The following is an 18,375-nucleotide window of genomic DNA, read 5'->3' on the forward strand; positions in this document are numbered from 1 at the left end:
TGATCTGAAATGATAAATCGTAAAAAAAAATGTTATGAAAGTGAAACCATGCGGCAGGCGATATGCGGTGATTCGCATTTTAACAAAATTTAAAGCTGTGAAGTAGAACAAGTAGGAAGATATTAATTTTGAACCGGTAAGGTAATAATAACTTCCAACATTGGTATTGCACAACATTTGATTTGGAAAAGGAGAAAAAAACGCACGTGCTATTCAACAACCGGCTTTCTCTTAAATCGTTTTATCCCAGTTTTAACAATACGATCATGCATTTACAAGAAAGGTTCATATAAAGATTTTATGTTTAAACAGCGTGCCTCTCTGACATTTTATTTTCTGCTTGTCGTGAATCTTTAATCCGATACGACTGAAAGGATTGTACCGAGAGAGATCATCACTCCTTTTGTTTTAAATTGTTATGAAAGAGATTTCACGTTAGTACGTACTAATGTACAATCGTGCATATATAAAATGTAAGAATTCTCTGCCTACCACCTCGCAGGCCTCGACTCGATATTGTTTCAAAGCCGAATGCAGTTCATTGACGACGGCGCGCCGGCGAGTGGAAAAAATGGGCGAAAGTAAAGATATTTCACAATCGCCGACCTTGCTGGAATCGGAAATTTCGCGATGATTTAGAGCTTGGAGCTTTGCCCAAGACGGGAGTCGACAGCTTTCTCCTGCGTGCAGGCACCTCTGCCACTCCCCATCTCGTGTCCGATAATTAAAATTCGGAGATAATAAAGTTCAACTTCGTACACGATAACGTGCATAAATATTTAACGCGTATCGTCATGTGATTCATGGCGTAAAATGCCATCGGCAACGTTTAATGGCATGTGTTTTTCTTAAAGCAGAGTTTCAAAAGCAATGAGCTGTTTTGAGCCTGAGAAATAACATATTGTCAAAAAACAAATTTGATTTTTGTTTTAATTTTAGCACATTGAAATAAAACTGTGTGGATCGCATTAGTGTAAAAATAAACCATTGGTGTAGGCTATTAAAAGCAGATCTTGTGTATCATTGTATTGGTAATTTTAGAAACAACTACGATCAACATGAATGCTATACAAAACAGTGGCAAAGAAAGAAAAATTGTTTCAATAAAATCAGCAATATAATAATAATATATCCTCTGTATTAATTTGAACTTAAGGTAAGCATTTAGGTCAGTCACTATCAGGAAACATATTGTCTATTTGTATTGATGAAAAACTTTGTTTTTTAAAACCCATTATATTTAGTGGTCTGATTGACCAAATTATTCTTTCAATTAATTAATCTTTTTATGTAAGGTTTTGATTGAAATTAAAAAGCTAATGGCACGAGCGGGATTCGAACCCACGACCTTCGGCTCAATACTCCGCGGCTCTAACCACTTGAGCTATCGAGATCTCGATCCATTCGGACACCAACTCCCCATCTCAACCTCACCTTAGGAATTTGGAACAAACTGTTTTTATTGATGAAAAACCTAAGTTAACAAAACAGTGGCAAAGAAAGAAAAATTGTTTCAATAAAATCAGTAATATAATAATAATAGTAATATAATATTAATATATCCTCTGTATTAATTTGAACTTAAGGTAAGCATTTAGGTCAGTCACTATCAAGAAACATATTGTCTATTTGTATTGATGAAAAACATAAGTTTTTTAATACTCATTATATTTAGTGGTCTGATTGTCCAAATTTCTTTTTTCAATTAATTAATATTAAATGTAAGGTATTGGTTGAAATGAAAAAGTTAGGGTCACAAGCGGGATTCGAACCCACGACCTTCGGCTCAATACTCCGCTCCTCTAACCACTTCTGCAATCGTACTTCGATCCACTGGGACACCAACTCTCCATGTCAACTTACAACCTTTCGAATATTCCCTCTTTTTACCATTTTTTCAAATGTGGTCTCCGATTCTCGGCGACGTATGAGAAGTTATACTTCGTTTTACTTATTAAATCCATTATATTTAGTGGTCTGATTGACCAAATTACTTCATTGAATTAATTAACCTTTGTATGTAAGGTTTTGGTTGAAATGAATCCTGAGAATTGAATCCTGATTACAGGACATTTGAAAAATGGCAAGAAGAGGGAAAATTCGAAAGGTTTTTTTAAAACGTTCATTTTTGGGTGGTTAATAATGGCTAGGGTAACGAAAATAGTACGAATAGAATGGAATGGCGTGAGATGGTTAGCGACAGGTGGCTATGGTAAGCTTAGAGCACCTTAAAGGAGATGGTATGTGTTAGAATAGCCCAGGGATTGTTAGGTTAAGTTTGGTATGAGATTGTTAGTGATAGTTAGCGATAGTCAGATATAGAGCACCAATAAAAATATAATGAAAGCTATCAAAGTTTATTAATAACCGAAAAATTTCTAAAAACAAAATATTTTTCAAGTAAACTAGGTAATAATGTTTTTCGTGAAACTAATATGAAATTTTCCTTTAGCACCTCTACATACCCCTAAATATAAATTTTGGTTTGAATTTCAATTTTTTGATCCCTAAAGGAGAGATACTTGATGACTGCTTAACTGACATTTTTAGTGCAAACTGTAACATAATTTTTGTCAAAAGCTAGTGGACCGATTTTACGGTAGATAATTCGTTTCAAAAAATTGCCAAGTGCATTTTATAACGCTATCAATTATTAAACCATTTTTAAAAACGAGATTGATTCATGATAAATAATTTTGTTATTTTGTGTATTTTCTTATAGATATATTTTAATAGTACGTACGTCGTTAAAAGGCTACGTTCTTCTTCTTTCAAATGGTCTGTTTGACGTAAAAATCCTTTTCGCCGTTTTTGAATTGTAGTCGTTTCAATCTGATAACCCGATAAGACTTCTCAAAAATCGGAAAAGTTTTAGGGGTCAAAAAAATTCATAAATTTAATTTATAATTAGGTGTCTCTAAAGTTGTTAAAATAACTCATAATAGTTTCACGAGAGAGAAAAATTATTACCTACCTTATTTGGTTACATTTGGTTTTTAGAGATTTTTTGGTTATTGATAAACTTTGAAAGCTTTTGCTATGTTTATTGCAATCTACCTAAAAATACTGTAAAGTGATATATATTAGTTGATTTGAGCAAGTAGAAAGGCGAAATAAAAATATTAAATAACGGAAAATTTCAACTTCCCAAAAAGATTTTGGGCAAAACCAGGACTTATTCACAAGGAGTGGCGTATGTGTCCGATACTCTGGAGCGTACAATCACCAAAAATAGTTTGCTCCAAATTCCTGATCCGCCAACCTAGTAGTTCCCTTGTAAGTTTAGCACCTCCTAGGGACGCTTAGCTATGGTATAAATTACTTAGGGATTGTTAGCAGCAACTACGCTCAGAGTTTAGAAGTGGTTAGCAATGCCAGGATATGTCACCCTTTAAGGTAAAGAGTAACGTTTAACGACGGTAAGGTGTAATTTTTTTAGGAATGGTGTGAGATGGTTAGGTATAGGTAGCGATGTTTAGGTTTAGAGTTCTTTAAAAGTAGATAGCATTGTATGAAATGGTTAGCGATAGTTAGCAATGAGTACCTTCAAGAAGATTAGCTATGGTATGGCATAAAGTAGCCTAGGGATAATAAATCGGCGATGGTTCTTAGGATTGGCTATAATGGTAAGGTATGCAACTTTTTATGGGTTGTATACGATGGTTGGTGATAGTTGGCGATGGCTAGGTTTTAAATGTGATTATTGACTAGCGATAGGAAAATACTACATTAGAGGGTTAAGTCTTTAAGTTCAAGAAGACTTTATTAAGAGAAGATCTTTGATAAACCGCCATTTCTCCAATAAGAACAATTGGTTCATCTGTATGAAATATACATCTAATAATTAATAGTACTTTATGTATACGTACAAATTATGGAAAGTAAATTATTTAATTTTTACTACTTTCTTCGCGTGATCTGTCAAAACACACGTAAGTTGTTAATAGTAAACAGACGATTGTTAAAAGTCTGATGCTTTGACTGTTTTAAGGTTATAATGCGTGAGTTGACCTGAGACGGTTTTGGCCATAAAGTAGTGAATTACGCAACAAAACAGTGTCACAGCTTCAGATAATGTATTCCAGATGGAGAAAGCGCTTCCAGATAGAGACCGGAAGGACAGGGTCATCTTTCTCCAGTTTTCCTGTTCCTCCTACTCTGTAATGCAAACTTAGGGGGAAGAATGCCTTTGCTCTCGCCGCCAAAAGGTCTGAAGTAATTGTACTTAATTGGATAAGTACGGTTTATCTTGATATGAAAGCGGATAAAGCACTATCGTTTATAAGAAAGGATTTTGTATTCATGAGAAAGTAAGACTGCAAAAGTAAACGATGCTTTTATATGAAAAATTAAGAAAACAAAAAGATTTCAGGATTATAACAAAAGTGTTGCTTTATTAGCCAAACAACAAACAACAACAAGAAACATACTGAACTAAAAATAGCATTACATTACGGATTTTAAGCTGGTTTTATAATTGATGGTTTAATTAACTATAAGTTCGTTTTGTCTAATGTACTGGATTTTAGAAAACAACTGAAATGTACTAATAGATGCGACCTCGGACCTTCTCGGTACACATTTTACCGGTGCACACACACACACACACACACACACACACACACACACACACACACACACACACACACACACACACACACACACACACACACACAAACACCAAAATATGACGGTGTTAAACTATAGTTTTTTTATTTTTTATTTCCGATGAACCTGGCCTTAATAGGCGTCTCTGTGGTTTTAATCTGTTACACGCGTTTTTGGGCACGATTGACACAACAACACTCAGACAAACCACTGAAGAAGGTGAACTCGTCCGACAGGCAAAGCCATCGAGAAAAGATCAAGTCGAGAACGATCGGGGATGACCAAGAACCTTGCCCTTCTTGTTCGCTGAAATTTATGAAATTGTTAGTAGTTAGCAAAAATAAATCCAATGATGCTTCTGTATGAAAAATTAAGAAAACAAAAAGGTTTCAGGATTATAACAAAAGTGATGCTTTATTAGCCAAATAAACCGAAGGCGAATGTCCTTATTACAGAGACCAAAGATAACTTGTTTTTTAATAACTATACTATTCTTGATTGTTCTTCTTCTTTGATTCGTACACATTTTCAATAGAAAGGAAGAGTAAAAGTTTATTTTTATGGTTTTAGAAGGCTAGAAATGCTTTGGATAATTTTAGAGTTTATTAGAGGTGGATGCACTAGTTAATAATGGTAGATGATTTGAGATGGCTAGGACAAATCTTTTTTAGTGTTGGGAACAATGGTTTGGAATTATTAATGATTAGGTTTAGAGTTTCTTAGGGGTAGTTAGGGGTGGTTAACGTTGACGATGGATAGTTTTAGAGTTTGCGATGGTGTGATGACATAATTAATTGCCATGTAATAATCGAACGTGGTTATTCCCATCTGAACAAAATCGGTTTTTCTAGACTTACATAACTTAAAAAAGCAGAAAGCTTAATAACACCTTTTTTTATTACCATGGAACATAACATTGTTAGATTATCAGTTCAAATAACTTTATACAAGTCAGAGCGAAGACGGAAATTTACAGTGCATTCTCAAGAACTGGTATGAGGATATAGATCGAATTTTTTTTATCTCTTTAGGTTTTAGGAGTAAGGACTTTGAGGACCGGTGTGATGCAATCGAACGACCGTCCATTGATGGACCATAAAGCTAAACAAGGAATGGAATGACATTTTACAAAACCGGACTTTTGATCATAAGATCGAGCCGCTTTGAGATGCTCCTACTGGACTATTTTGTTCATTAATAAGCTTTATTTTATTTTGAATCAGTTGGCGGCTTAAGAAAAACAATGAAAATTTTATCCTTTAGAAGCAGCAATAGAGGATAAGTATAGTGTTTATTGGACAATATTTTAAATGGATTTGATTGATCTATTGAGAGGCCTTAGCAGTAGGAACTTATCGTATTTTTAAATTAAATTGATTGAGAGGTAAATTTGCCTTTATAGCAGGAAGGAATTGAAGTGTTAGTCCTCAGTAAGTCCCAGGATGACTCATCATGATTTTAATAAAATGCTTGTCATATTAACATGACGATTTTATTAAAATTGACTCATCGAAGTGGAAAGAAGTCGTGACAACCGGTGGCAAGTCGGGTGGGCAAAGTCTGGCCAAGGTGCCTCACTGTTCGGGAAGAAAGTATCGACTTCCTCGATCTTGGCTCCAAGGGCGGCTACTTTCTAAGCGGCGGTCATCGCCTGCTCGCCCAAGTTCGCAATCCGCCAAAAACAAAGGGACAAATTCCCCCAATGTTTGTCGCATGTTTTATACAAAAATAGTTGTATCGTGTTAAATGAGTTGGCTACTAAAATAGTGCGAATATCTGCTAAATGTGCTAACGTGTTCAGGAAGATTATCCACAAGTTTTGTCTTTCTTACTGATTTTTTAAAATAATTTAAATTGTTAAATTTAGAAAAAAGCCCATTATATTTAGTGGTCTATTGACCAAATTACTTCTTTCAATTAATTTTTTTTTTTTGTAAGGTTTTGGTTGAAATGAAAAAGCTAGTGCCACGAGCGGGATTCGAACCCACGACCTACGACTAAATCCGCCGCTGCTCTACCACTTGAGCTATCGAGACTTCGATCCATTCGGACACCAGGTCTCCATCTCAACCTACAACCTTTCGAGTTTTCCCCCTTTTTACCATTTATCAAATTTCGTGTAATCAGGGTTCGATTCTCGGCGACGTCTGAAGTGGCCACGGGGAGCTGTTAGTGAAGCTATACTTCGTTTTACTCTTTAAATCCATTATATACAGTGGTCTATTGACCAAATTACTTCTTTCAATTAATTAATCTTGTTTTTTGTAAGATTTTAGCTGAAATGAAAAAGCTAGTGCCACGAGCGGGATTCGAACCCACGACCTTCAGCTAAGGTATACGCCGCTGCTCTACCACTTGAGCTTCGAACCCCGCTGGTGGCACTAGCTTTTTCATTTCAACCAAAACCTTACAGAAAATAAGATTAATTAATTTAGAAAAAAGGTCGAGTTTTAAGAGTAAATGTTTAAAAGTGTCTTGTTGGAAATCGTTTGAAAATTGATTTCATCTTTGACCACATTTTTTAATATTTTCTTTATCATTCTATAATGTTTCTTCCTTTCTGATTATTTTTTGGGCACTGTCAATCTCAACTTCTCGACTTAAACATGTTTAACTCGATTAGCATATTTGCGTGATTACTTTCTTTAGGTTATACAAAGAAGTAAAACAAGTACAAAGAAAGTAAGAAGGCACGGATGATCTAGAATTTAATATAATTTTTTCATTGTGCCATATACGTATATAATATTTAAAAGTATTTATAGGTCAGTCTTGCTCATTTCGCACACGATATCATATTAAAATTTGCAAATTGTATATATGGAAGTAAAAACTGGAATAAATTTGCCGATCCACTTAGTTGCATAATGGGCAAAAAAATTATTTATTCCGCTTATTTATATTGAAGCATATAAACAAACTCTTTGAATTATTTATTGGTCAAATTCTTATCGCGGTCTTTCGTAACGACTCACAGCTGAATTAATTTTCTTAATAAAATTTAATTCCTCTTTTTTTAATTTATTAATTAATCTTTATGAAAGGTATTGGTTGAGATAAAAAAGTCAGTGTCAAGAGCGGGATTCGAACCCACGACCTTCGGCTAAATACGACGCTACTCTACCACTTGAGCTATCGTTACTTCGATCCGCTCAGACTCCAACTTCCCATCTCAAACTCACCTCTCGAATTTCACGAAAGCTCTCCGTGGCCATTTCATTTGTCGCCGAGAATCAAATAGATTACACGGCATTTGAAAAATGGCAAAAAGGAGGGAAAATTCGAAAGGTGGGTTGATGGGAAGTTGGTGTCCGAGTGAATCGAAGTCACGATAGCTCAAGTGGTAGAGCAGCGGCGTATTGAGCCGAAGGTCGTGTGTTCGAATCCCGCTCGTGACACTCACTTTTTTATCTCAATCTTTCATAAAGATTAATTAATTGAAAATAAAAATTAATTAGTCAATCGGACCACGAACTGTAATGGGTTTAATTCCTCAGTTAATCAGCGTTCCGAAATTACTTCAGAATAGAGATTCCAGTTAGACTCCAGAGTCTGCTATTTGGTTAGGTGTTCTACCTAGCTAGGTTTTGTAAATAAAAATTGTTTTGATTTTTTGTTTTCCAAATGTTTAAAATAGTCTAATTATAATAAGGGAGTTCTTAAGATAATAGTTTTAAGAAAGAGCCTCAAAACGCTCAAACTGTAATTTCGTCTATCAGGATCTTTTCGGGATGTTACCATATGAAATGGGATTTCAGAATGACATTCAGTAGGAAATCACTCAATCATCACACTAGAAATCAATCAACATCATCAGTACATTAAAACACGGACTGTCCAATGGCAAGAAAAGAAACAGACTTCTTTGGCCTTAGTGTTCGCCATAATAAATTACTTATTATTCAATTTTTTATGGCTAACTAAACAAACATACTGACCTAAAAAATAGCAGCATATACGGATTTTGAGCTGGTTTATATTGATTATTGATGGTTTAATTAACTACACACCAAAATATGACGGTGTTGAACTGCATTTTTTTTACTTCCTGGCCTTAATAGGCGTCTCTGTGGTTTTAATCTGTTACACGCGTTTTTGGACACGATTGACACAACAACACACAGACAAACCACTGGAGAAGGTGAACTCGTCCGACATGCAAAAGCCATCGAGAAAAAATCAAGTCGAGAACGATCGGGGATGATCAAGAACCTTGCCCTTCTTGATTACTGAAATTTATGAAATTGTATCATTTATCACCTGAATAAACAAAAAAAAGGAAAGTGAACTCTTCTTTGAAAAACTAATAATTTTATTAGAGTGTGGGCTGCTTGAAAACCCTCCCATCAGTATATAATATTTTTCCCCTCTAGATTCCTTGTATTCACAAATTTATAATTCGTTTAAATTAAGGGTTTTATACAAGGGCTGTTCTTTTGTTTCGGATTTATTGACAACTATATATGGATATATGACTTAATCTTTAAATTAATTGGTCAATCAGCTAAAGAGCAGTTGTAAGATAGTAAAAAGTTCAAAATTTTCAATCCCCATTTCAAGGATCGACAGGACAAAGAAAGGAAAATGCTGTTTTTGTTATGCTCTTCCTTGGTCCTTGTCAATTGTAATTAGCAGGGCTAAATACTATTAGTAAATTCAAAGTGATGCTGCCCTGTCAAAAGACGAATTATAAAAGAGGGCTTGATGTGGAAGCAATCTGTTAACATAAATTTTGGTCGGTTGGTTTGTCTAGCTAGACCGGTTTTGTAAATAAAAAATTGCAGTAGAACATTTTTGCTCTCCGACCATTGTTATCCATATGTTCACACAAAATAGGCTAATTTATTAGAAGGGAGTTTGTACGAAAGTAAACGTTTGTAAAGAAAAAAAAAGGCATGGATGTAAACTATTTGTATTTATAATATCCACTTTGGTAAATCTAGATCAAAATCAAATCATTCACGTAAAGCGAGAATAAATGCGAAAACGAAGCAACCTACTTCGGTGACCATTATTGCAAAGGCTGTGAAACCTACATGGCCGAATTGTTTAACAATCACTTTTTCGATTTGGCTGGTGCAAGAAACGTTGTAAGCATTTTCCCGGGTGCATTTTCCAATCGCTTTATCGAATTTACAGCAAGATGCCGGCAGCTGCTCGATTTTCCACTCCTGCTTTCCGCGAGCTCCGCAACATTCCATGTGTTGTTGTAGAACGTCGATGCGTTGTTTGTGCCTTTCGTAATTTTCGTAATGCTTTTCTAGTCTAGTAGATGATTCCTTTTTCAGGTTGTTTTTATAGACGTACGCCAGAACCCCGAGGACGGTCTGCAGGAGGACGAGCGCTATCAACGTCCCCGCGTACGCCATTAGCATACAACTGTGTCCATTCATAATTCCGTAACAACCGAGGAATGAGTTGAGAAGAATAAAAATGCCAACGACGATGAACAAATTGGATATGATAGTCAATTGGCCGTCCAGGATCGAATTGAAGGGTCGGCCCTGAAGGTACGCCATCGCTCCAATTAGAATGACTACCAAGCCCGATATCGCACATAGGATGTTGAGGCCCCAAAGGATGTACTTCATTGAATGACACATCTCTCATTCGTCCTGCCCACTTATTTTTATCTCACTGGATTTAAAATAAAATTTACGCTGAATTTTTTATTTTCTATTAGTACATGTAAAGAATATAATCGAACTAAAGCGAGAAAAATAGCAAACGAACTATATCAAAACATAAGAATTGTGTGTAAACATATGATAACACTTTCCATGTTGTCCAGCGGTTATTTGAAATATTATAAAATCGAACAGATTAATAAGGATTTATAAGACATTTTTGTTTTAAAAGTTTTTTTTTATTATTTCAATTTGTATTCAAGAATCTCACTGCTGTTATGTTCTTTCTTTCTTGTATACAATTGTATTCATTCTTTTCGCGGAGAAAGGAGCTTGGAGGAATGACTCTTTTTTTCTTCGGGTGACGAATCCCTTGGAAATTTGTCGACTATCTTCCGAACGTAGAATTTGCTTAAGCAACAGGATAAAAAGACACATTGTATATCCAACAGAACGAGAACGAAGGAAAAGATGCTCATCAAATAGAGACCGTTTTCGATTAGACTTCCCGCTTTATCGGAACAAGAGGAACTGTAGGCCGATGATACCGAGCAAGTACCTGTTTCCCGGCCGCAACACGATGATGGTAGTTCCGCTATGTCCCATTTTTTCGCGCCCCATATGCCGCAGCATAATAGGGCCAACTGGAATTGGTCCATTTCGATTTTGTGCTCGTCGTACGTTCGGAAATTTTCCTCGAGTGCCTTGTTGAGAGTGTGGCGGAAGTCTTTAACCCGAATAATCATAATAGAACCGATTGCGATTTGAGTCAATGCCAGAACCAACATAAAACACGCGTATATTTTGAACAAGGGGTCACTCTTCGATATCACCCCCACGATGCCGACAATGGATATTACGAATAGAACAATCCCCACGCTGATAAATCCCTTTACGACAAGGACTTGATCAACGAGAAAAGCCTTGACGAGGAGGGCATCGTTCATTTTCCTCGAACCGATTACAATAATGCCGATTCCTAATAACCCATTGACGATGATTGCAATTAGGAAGTACGCCCTTTTAAGTTTACCCATAATCGAATTTAATAGCTTCTTAAAACAAACAAAAACTATTTAAAAAATGAATGACTCTAATAAAACTTTCCTATCCAATCCGTCACATCTGTTTATTTCCTGCATATACGGAATACTACCGTTCCTTCATCTTCTTTATTAAGTGAATGTATGTTGTTCATTTATAAAAAAAATAATAACATAATTACACCCGTAGATTAGTCGTTTAAAACTACAACATGGTCTCTCGGCTTTCAGCGACATTTATTATTATGTTATTATCTATAACAATGGTTCTATTATTATTTCTATTACTTTTATGAATTAGGCCCTGATGATAGAATGTCAAAAGCCATGCCATATGCCAAAAGTTAGCCAAGAAAATACTTAAACAATGCTATTAATGCCCTCATCTGGATATCTTCTATTCCGAAAAAGTAAAGATCTTTGGAAGACAAGTCAGCTGTATGTAACATACAAAGCTTCGTCCACAAAGAACTGACAGTTAATTATTACTTAAGAAAAAACTAATTTAGCATTTCTTGTATGAAAGTTAACGATAATTAGCTACTGTTAGGGTTATTCAACACTGACCAAATTTGTCAGTATTTTTGATTGCAATCAATTCAAATTTAGAAAATTCAAAAAATAATTTTTTATGTGTTGGCAGAGAAAATTCACATTTGACATATTTATTGCAAAGGGATCACCTGTTTTACATACTTATTGTAAAATATTCCACGTGATATAACCGTCCATGAGTGAACCTCAGCACCGAATAATTTGTATTATTAGATATATTAAACTTACAGACGCTGCATAGAATGTCATGTATGTCATGTATATATATAAATATATAGTATATTTATAAATGTATATTTATGTATATATATAAATGTATAGTAAAGTATATATATAAATGTCATGTATTCACTTACAGAGTGCATGTAAAAACGTGCATAAAATTCAAATACTTAAAACTATGTGAGTGATTTTTCACAAAATGTAATGAATTTATTGAAATTTCATGTTAAATTGAGAAATTTTTCACAAGCACATCTAAGCACTAATCAATCATTAATTAATTTACAAATAGTTCAAACATATCAGGCATGTAGAAATGTGTATAAAATCCAAAAACATAAAACTATGTAAGTGAATCTGGATTTTACACAATAGTGTAGTCGATTTATTGACATTTCTTGTTAAGGTGAGAATCTTTTCAGATGTTCACCTAAATGAATTATTAATTTACCACAAATTAATCAATTATTAATTAATTTAGAAATATTATACTATCGTACATTTAGAAATTGCAAGTATTCATTCATAAAAATAGATAATTTTATTTATATTAATGTAATTGACTCTTGGACTACCCTTAATTTAAAAAAACATTTTAGGAAGAGAAAAAAGGTAAACAAATTATACATAGAATACATGAGAGAATTTCAATTTTTCACAACAGCGTAGTCAATTTATAGACATTTTTTGTTCAATTGAGAAAATTTTCGACATGCACATCTAACCACACGTTGATAAATTATTAATCAATGACTAAAAAGTCTCATGATTTTTCTCAACAGTACAGTCTATTTATTGACATTTTTCGTTCCACTGAGAAACTTTTTCACATGCATATCTAAGCACAAGTTATTAAATTATTAATTAATTTACAATAACGTGTATGAATTCCAAATACATAAAACTATGGTTGTGAGTCTTGATTTTTCTCAATAGTTAGTTAATTTATTGACATTTCTTGTTAAATTGAGAACTTTTTCACATACATATCTAAGCACAACTTATTAAATTATTAATTAATTTACAATAACGTGAACGAATTCCAATTACATAAAAGTATGGGTGTGCATCTTAATTTGTGTCAACTGTGTAGTTAATTTATTGACATTTCTTGTTAAGGTGAGAGTCTTTTCAGATGTTCACCTAAATAAATTATTAATTTACCATAAATTAATCAATTATTAATTAATTTCCAAATATCTTCAAACGTTCCATTTAGAAATTCCAAGAAGTAATTAATAAAAATAGATGATTTTATTTATATTATTGTTGTTGACTCTTGGACAACCCCTAATTTAAAGAAACTTTTTTTAGGAAGAGAAAAAAAGGTAAAAAATTATACATAAAATAGATGAGAGAATTTCAATTTTTCACAACAGTGTAGTCAATTTATTGCCATTTTTTGTTCAATTGGGAAACTTTTCCATATGCACATCTAAGCACACGTTGATAAATTATTAATTAATGACTAAAAATGTCTATGAATTCCAAATACATCAAACTATGGGTGTTAATCTTGATTTTTCTCAATAGTGTAATTAATTTATTGACATTTCTTGTAAAATTGAGAACTTTTTCACATGCACAAATTTATTAATTTAGAAAGATTTCAATACATAGTAGAAATGGATATGAATTCCATCGATGTATAGTCAATTTATTGACAATTTTCTTTTTAAAATTAGAATATCTAATTATCAACTTAATAATTATGGCAATGAAGCTTACAAAAACACGCTCTAAATAGTTAGATAGATGAAAATGTCCGTTTATGCATACATTGCTAATTCAGTTTTTTAAGGCTGGAGGTGTAATTAAGCCGAGCAATATACCGGAGTTTTTTCAGATGTGGTTATTGTAATATTTATAGATGAAGGGTTCAATTTATTAGAACGTTACTGTACTGTCACTGATTGATTTAAAGAACACCCAGGAAAAGACTATCTTAAAAGCGGCACGTGCCAGAATTTCATCTTCCTGTCTTGGATATTTCAAATTCTTATCGACGTCGGCTTTCTTTCGGCCAAGGACGAACGCGTTTATCAACGGCGGTCATCAACTTGGCACCGGATCTATCACCAAATTCCCACCCTTTTGGTAACAGACAAGGAAGACACTGTCGCCTGACACGAGTCGGCACGAAAGTTTGACGAACTCGGTACACACACACAAGCACAAGTGTATTTTTTTTTTTTAAGGAAATACGAAAGGAATTCAATCACGGAGTAATAAAAACGGTCGTTACATATTTCATTTTGGGATATCATAGCTGGTTGCGACAACTCTCCGTTAAAAGTTAATAGACCAATTTTGGCTGTTACTTAAAGACCACTGGCTGTTGGAAAACACCTTCGGATTGATGAACGGCTTAAAACGATCCTCTGACACTAATTAATAGCCATGAGCGGAAGGAAAATAGACGATGTGACTATCCGACTCTTCTATTCCAGGATAGGCGACAATTTTGTCGAGGGCACCGGCTTCCACAGAATCCTTGGCCGTTTACGTAATGAAACCGGCGACTTCTGACACTTTCTCCGATTTGCATCGCTTTTAATAATTCAGGATTACCTGAAAACTGTTTCTTTTATGGCTCCGTAATCTGAAGAACAGGTTGGTTTGTGTTCGTTGTATAAAGTCTGTCAAGGTTACTAGATCACTAAAGTCGAATATGTAACATTTATAGTTTTATAATATATAATAGTTCTTGAAAACTTTTTTTGTTTTTATAAAAAAAAAAAATCTTGCTTACATAGCCCTGAACGCCGACAGGAACTAGCAATTTCGATGTTCCCTGAAAATGAATTCTCTGTACAAGAGGTCAGGGCCAATTACACCATTGACCAATTTGTGAGCAGAGATTTCGAACTAGTCAACAATTTTCAAAAGTAATAATATAATATAAAAACATTTTCTAAACAGACCAAAGTACGTGTTACTATCGAATTTGCTTTACTTTCGTGTGATTTTATATTTGAAAAACGTGTACAACTCTAATGATTGAGTATCAATAATTACAAAAGAAATAGTATAAAATAAAGCGAATGGAGAGAGATTTGTTAATTTGATTTAAGTAGTGATAATCGCAAAAAGTTGATTAGTTCATCAAAGGGGCCATCGACAACAAGGTCATTACATCCCCGAACGTAAATAGTTTTTACTTAGACACACTCACATTCTTTCTTATTCCTAAATATGTACATTCACGTAACTAGTTATGTACATACTCATTCATCTTTACACCTAAACACATACTCAATGTTCCGCCATAGGTTCTCTTGTACTATACATTCACGCTTATAAATACATTTTCACGAAACAGTTATTTACAATTCAAAAATCATAAGCACCCCTGTTTCTTTCAAAAAATTTTCTGTTAGGATGATACCTCCTCAGCGATTTAGATTTTCTAAGGGGCCGTGTTCTTGATGCAAGAGCTTCTCGGATGATTGATAAATTATTATTCTTATCATAACTCTAGGATTTGTAATTGAGTGAGATAATTTATTGGTTTTAGGCAACCAATTTTAGACTGAAATGGCTTTTTAATTGTTTATTGCTCTTCATTATAGCTTAAATGTGTCAGTACATGCAAAATAGACTGCACGTTCAAACAAATCTACACAGTGTTAGAAAAAACAGTAAACACCAATATAAAATTATGAAAAAAATCATCATATTAATTGAACATAAGAGTATAAATTTTCTTTGACAATATTTTTTTAGTTTAAACGAAATACTGTGAAAAGAGTTAAGTTGTATTTTAAAGATTGACTGTTCTACTGAAAATACTAGAAAACTAGCTTAAAGTAAAAAATTATGAATCAATATAAAACTATGAAAAATTAAGTGTGTAATGAATAAATAAAATTACACAATAGATAAAAGACAAATCAGAACATTATTCACCAATAGGAAAGTACATTATTTTTTAAATATATATTCAACACCATATGTGGAGAAGTATCGCCCTTATGCGACTTAGAATAGGTCATAAGCTGTTGACATACGGACTTTTTGGCGAAAGCCCGCATAAGTGCCCTTTGTGCAGAGAAACGTTGCTCGATGTGGACATAATGGACGTTTGTCATGCTTTGGCTACATGTAAAGAGCGTGCAGGCATGCAGACGGATATAAGAGTGACTTTAGGGCATGGTAGTCGGTTTCTAGTTTCCCCTTATTTCAATTTTAAGAGAAAATATTTTTTAAAATTGTATTTGGTTCGTTCTTGTTTTGCCAATCTGTGTTATGTTTGAGTGCGTATTTATTGTATTGGTATGAATGGAGAGGGGCTGTTGTTTATAAATGTTTATAAATCCCAGGCTCTGAAGATGATCTTAATTAAGATCGAAACGTTGGCACGATAAAGAAAATGTTTTTCTAAAACCAACGTCACACCACACCGCATCTCACCATCTCCGAATAATTATTTTAATGTTTTTCTTTCTTCAAATAAACTCTCTCCTGGAAGAAATATAATTAAGATAAAAGTTTAAACGATGTAACATCTATGTAAACTTTGAAAGACCATTAATCCCTGTGTTAGTTTTGTAAAAGGACGAAAAGGATCGGGGATTCCTTGGATCCTTTTTAGTGATGTAAACACCAAAAGCAATAATAAATTCATGAACCTGTTTCGGTCCCCATGTGGAGACAATAAATTGCCCTTTTTAGTTTACAGCTAAAAAAAGCTAAAGATAAACAAGAAAGTCTTCAAATTATTCACTTGGGTAATCTAACGCAGATGTATAAGTTGGAAAGAATAAATTTCGGATAATCTAGTATACCTGTACAATTTGTAAAAAGTAAGATGTGCTTTCACCTCTCCAGACTGCTGAAACTACAACGTTTTTACACTTCTTAATAACTGAAATGTGATTAGTAATTATTTTATAATAATCTTGTCCTTTTTAATTTTAATAATTATTTTGTTTGATGTTATCTACATAAAAACAATTATATAGGCAATTTAAAGTGACGATAGTAGGTCCGCTCGAGTTCACTGGTTCCTCTGGAACAAATCGAGGACCCGCGTAACCCAGCTCGGTTACACGCCGGTCCCTTGTATAACAGCCGGTCTTTTGTCTCCGCGTCACAGTTTTTTGAATACTTCGATTTAAACGCGCCCGGTCTATTAAAAAGATAATCGACAAAAGGCTTTATGACCGAGCTTTTAAAGGACCGAACCTACGGACATAATATATGCAAATCTTAGCCGATTCCCAGCTGAAATTAAGCAAGCGGCAAAAGCGTGGGCAACGTAAGACAATACTTTTCAAGACCTTGGCCTGCAAGGAATCCACGTCAACGAGGACATCCTCATTAAAACCGTGGGGAGTAATCAATATTCATCTTCCTGCGAGTCAATAACGCGAGCCTAATGTCAAGAGCAATTAGCAAATGCCAGTTTTTTAACTTCAAACTTACTGGAAGCTATTTATGCAAGCTTATTTCCTTGTTTCAGTTAAGTAAAGTAGGTACCTCACAATTATTACTATCAAAAGAAACAAAATCACAGCAAGAAGAATATGTAGAAAAGAAAAGAAATTAGTGTGGCTATATGAGTTTTCTTTTTAATCACTACAATTAACATCAATCCACTAACGTTAAATTTGTTTAAAAAAAACCTAATATTAAAACGCGAAACTTGTACACAAGGCAAACATTTATAACACATCTCAACCGTACAAAAAAAAAAAAAAATACACATGTAACACGTCAAACAAACACCCAAGAACAAATTACACACAAACAACCACACATACATTGAGACACTAAGAGAATCAAATTATAAATACAAACAAACCCAATCACCAACACATATCACACAAAGAGCCATATACTACTGTGACCGATTCCATTGGTTTCGACTAAAAAGAAGAAGTATGGCCAAAATAAAACAAAAGGTCATTTTCAAGAGGAGAGATAGATAGATAGATAGATAGATAGATAGATAGATAGATAGAGAGAGAGAGAGAGAGAGAGAGAGAGAGAGAGAATAGGAATAGAAATGGAAAGAGATAAGAAAGGAGAGTGATTAGAGAGAGAGAGAGAGAGAGAGAAAGAGAAAGAGAAAGAGAGAGAGAGAGAGAGAGAGAGAGAGAGAGAGAGAGAATAGGAATAGAAATGGAAAGAGATAAGAAAGGAGAGTGATTGAGAGTCAGAAGAGAAAGAGAAAGCGTGTTTTGATAGAGAGAGAGACAGGCAAGCAAACAGAATAGGAATAGGGATCGAAAGAAATAAGAAAAGAGAGAAATTGAGAGACAGAAGAGAAAGGGAAGGAGAGAGAGAGAGAAAGAGAGACAGACAGGCAGAACAGG

At 34.1% G+C, this 18,375-nt stretch overlaps 3 protein-coding genes across 3 annotated transcripts in view; 1 reads left to right on the top strand and 2 right to left on the bottom strand.

Moving 5' to 3' along the window:
* LOC106661907 overlaps positions 1–18,375 on the top strand; it is a 76,575-nt gene that overhangs the window by 20,097 nt on the left and 38,103 nt on the right. The window lies entirely within an intron of this gene.
* On the bottom strand, positions 9,521–10,346 carry LOC106661909 (23 kDa integral membrane protein-like). The gene has a single exon (XM_014385651.2). The coding sequence runs from the start codon at positions 10,209–10,211 to the stop codon at positions 9,564–9,566; it is 648 nt and encodes a 215-aa protein (XP_014241137.1). The 5' UTR covers positions 10,212–10,346; the 3' UTR covers positions 9,521–9,563.
* LOC106661908 (tetraspanin-14-like) lies at positions 10,485–11,353 on the bottom strand. The gene has a single exon (XM_014385650.1). It carries the CDS (start codon positions 11,270–11,272, stop codon positions 10,544–10,546), a length of 729 nt encoding a protein of 242 aa, XP_014241136.1. The 5' UTR covers positions 11,273–11,353; the 3' UTR covers positions 10,485–10,543.

Source organism: Cimex lectularius, unplaced genomic scaffold (genome assembly GCF_000648675.2).
Source record: "Cimex lectularius strain Harlan isolate CLEC.00 unplaced genomic scaffold, Clec_2.1 scaffold312, whole genome shotgun sequence".
NCBI lineage: Eukaryota > Metazoa > Arthropoda > Insecta > Hemiptera > Cimicidae > Cimex > Cimex lectularius.

What these genes read in the sequence shown, in the direction of transcription:
- LOC106661909 (XM_014385651.2), bottom strand. Translation starts at nt 10,211, where the DNA reads ATGTGTCATTCAATGAAGTACATCCTTTGGGGCCTCAACATCCTATGT.
- LOC106661908 (XM_014385650.1), bottom strand. Translation starts at nt 11,272, where the DNA reads ATGGGTAAACTTAAAAGGGCGTACTTCCTAATTGCAATCATCGTCAAT.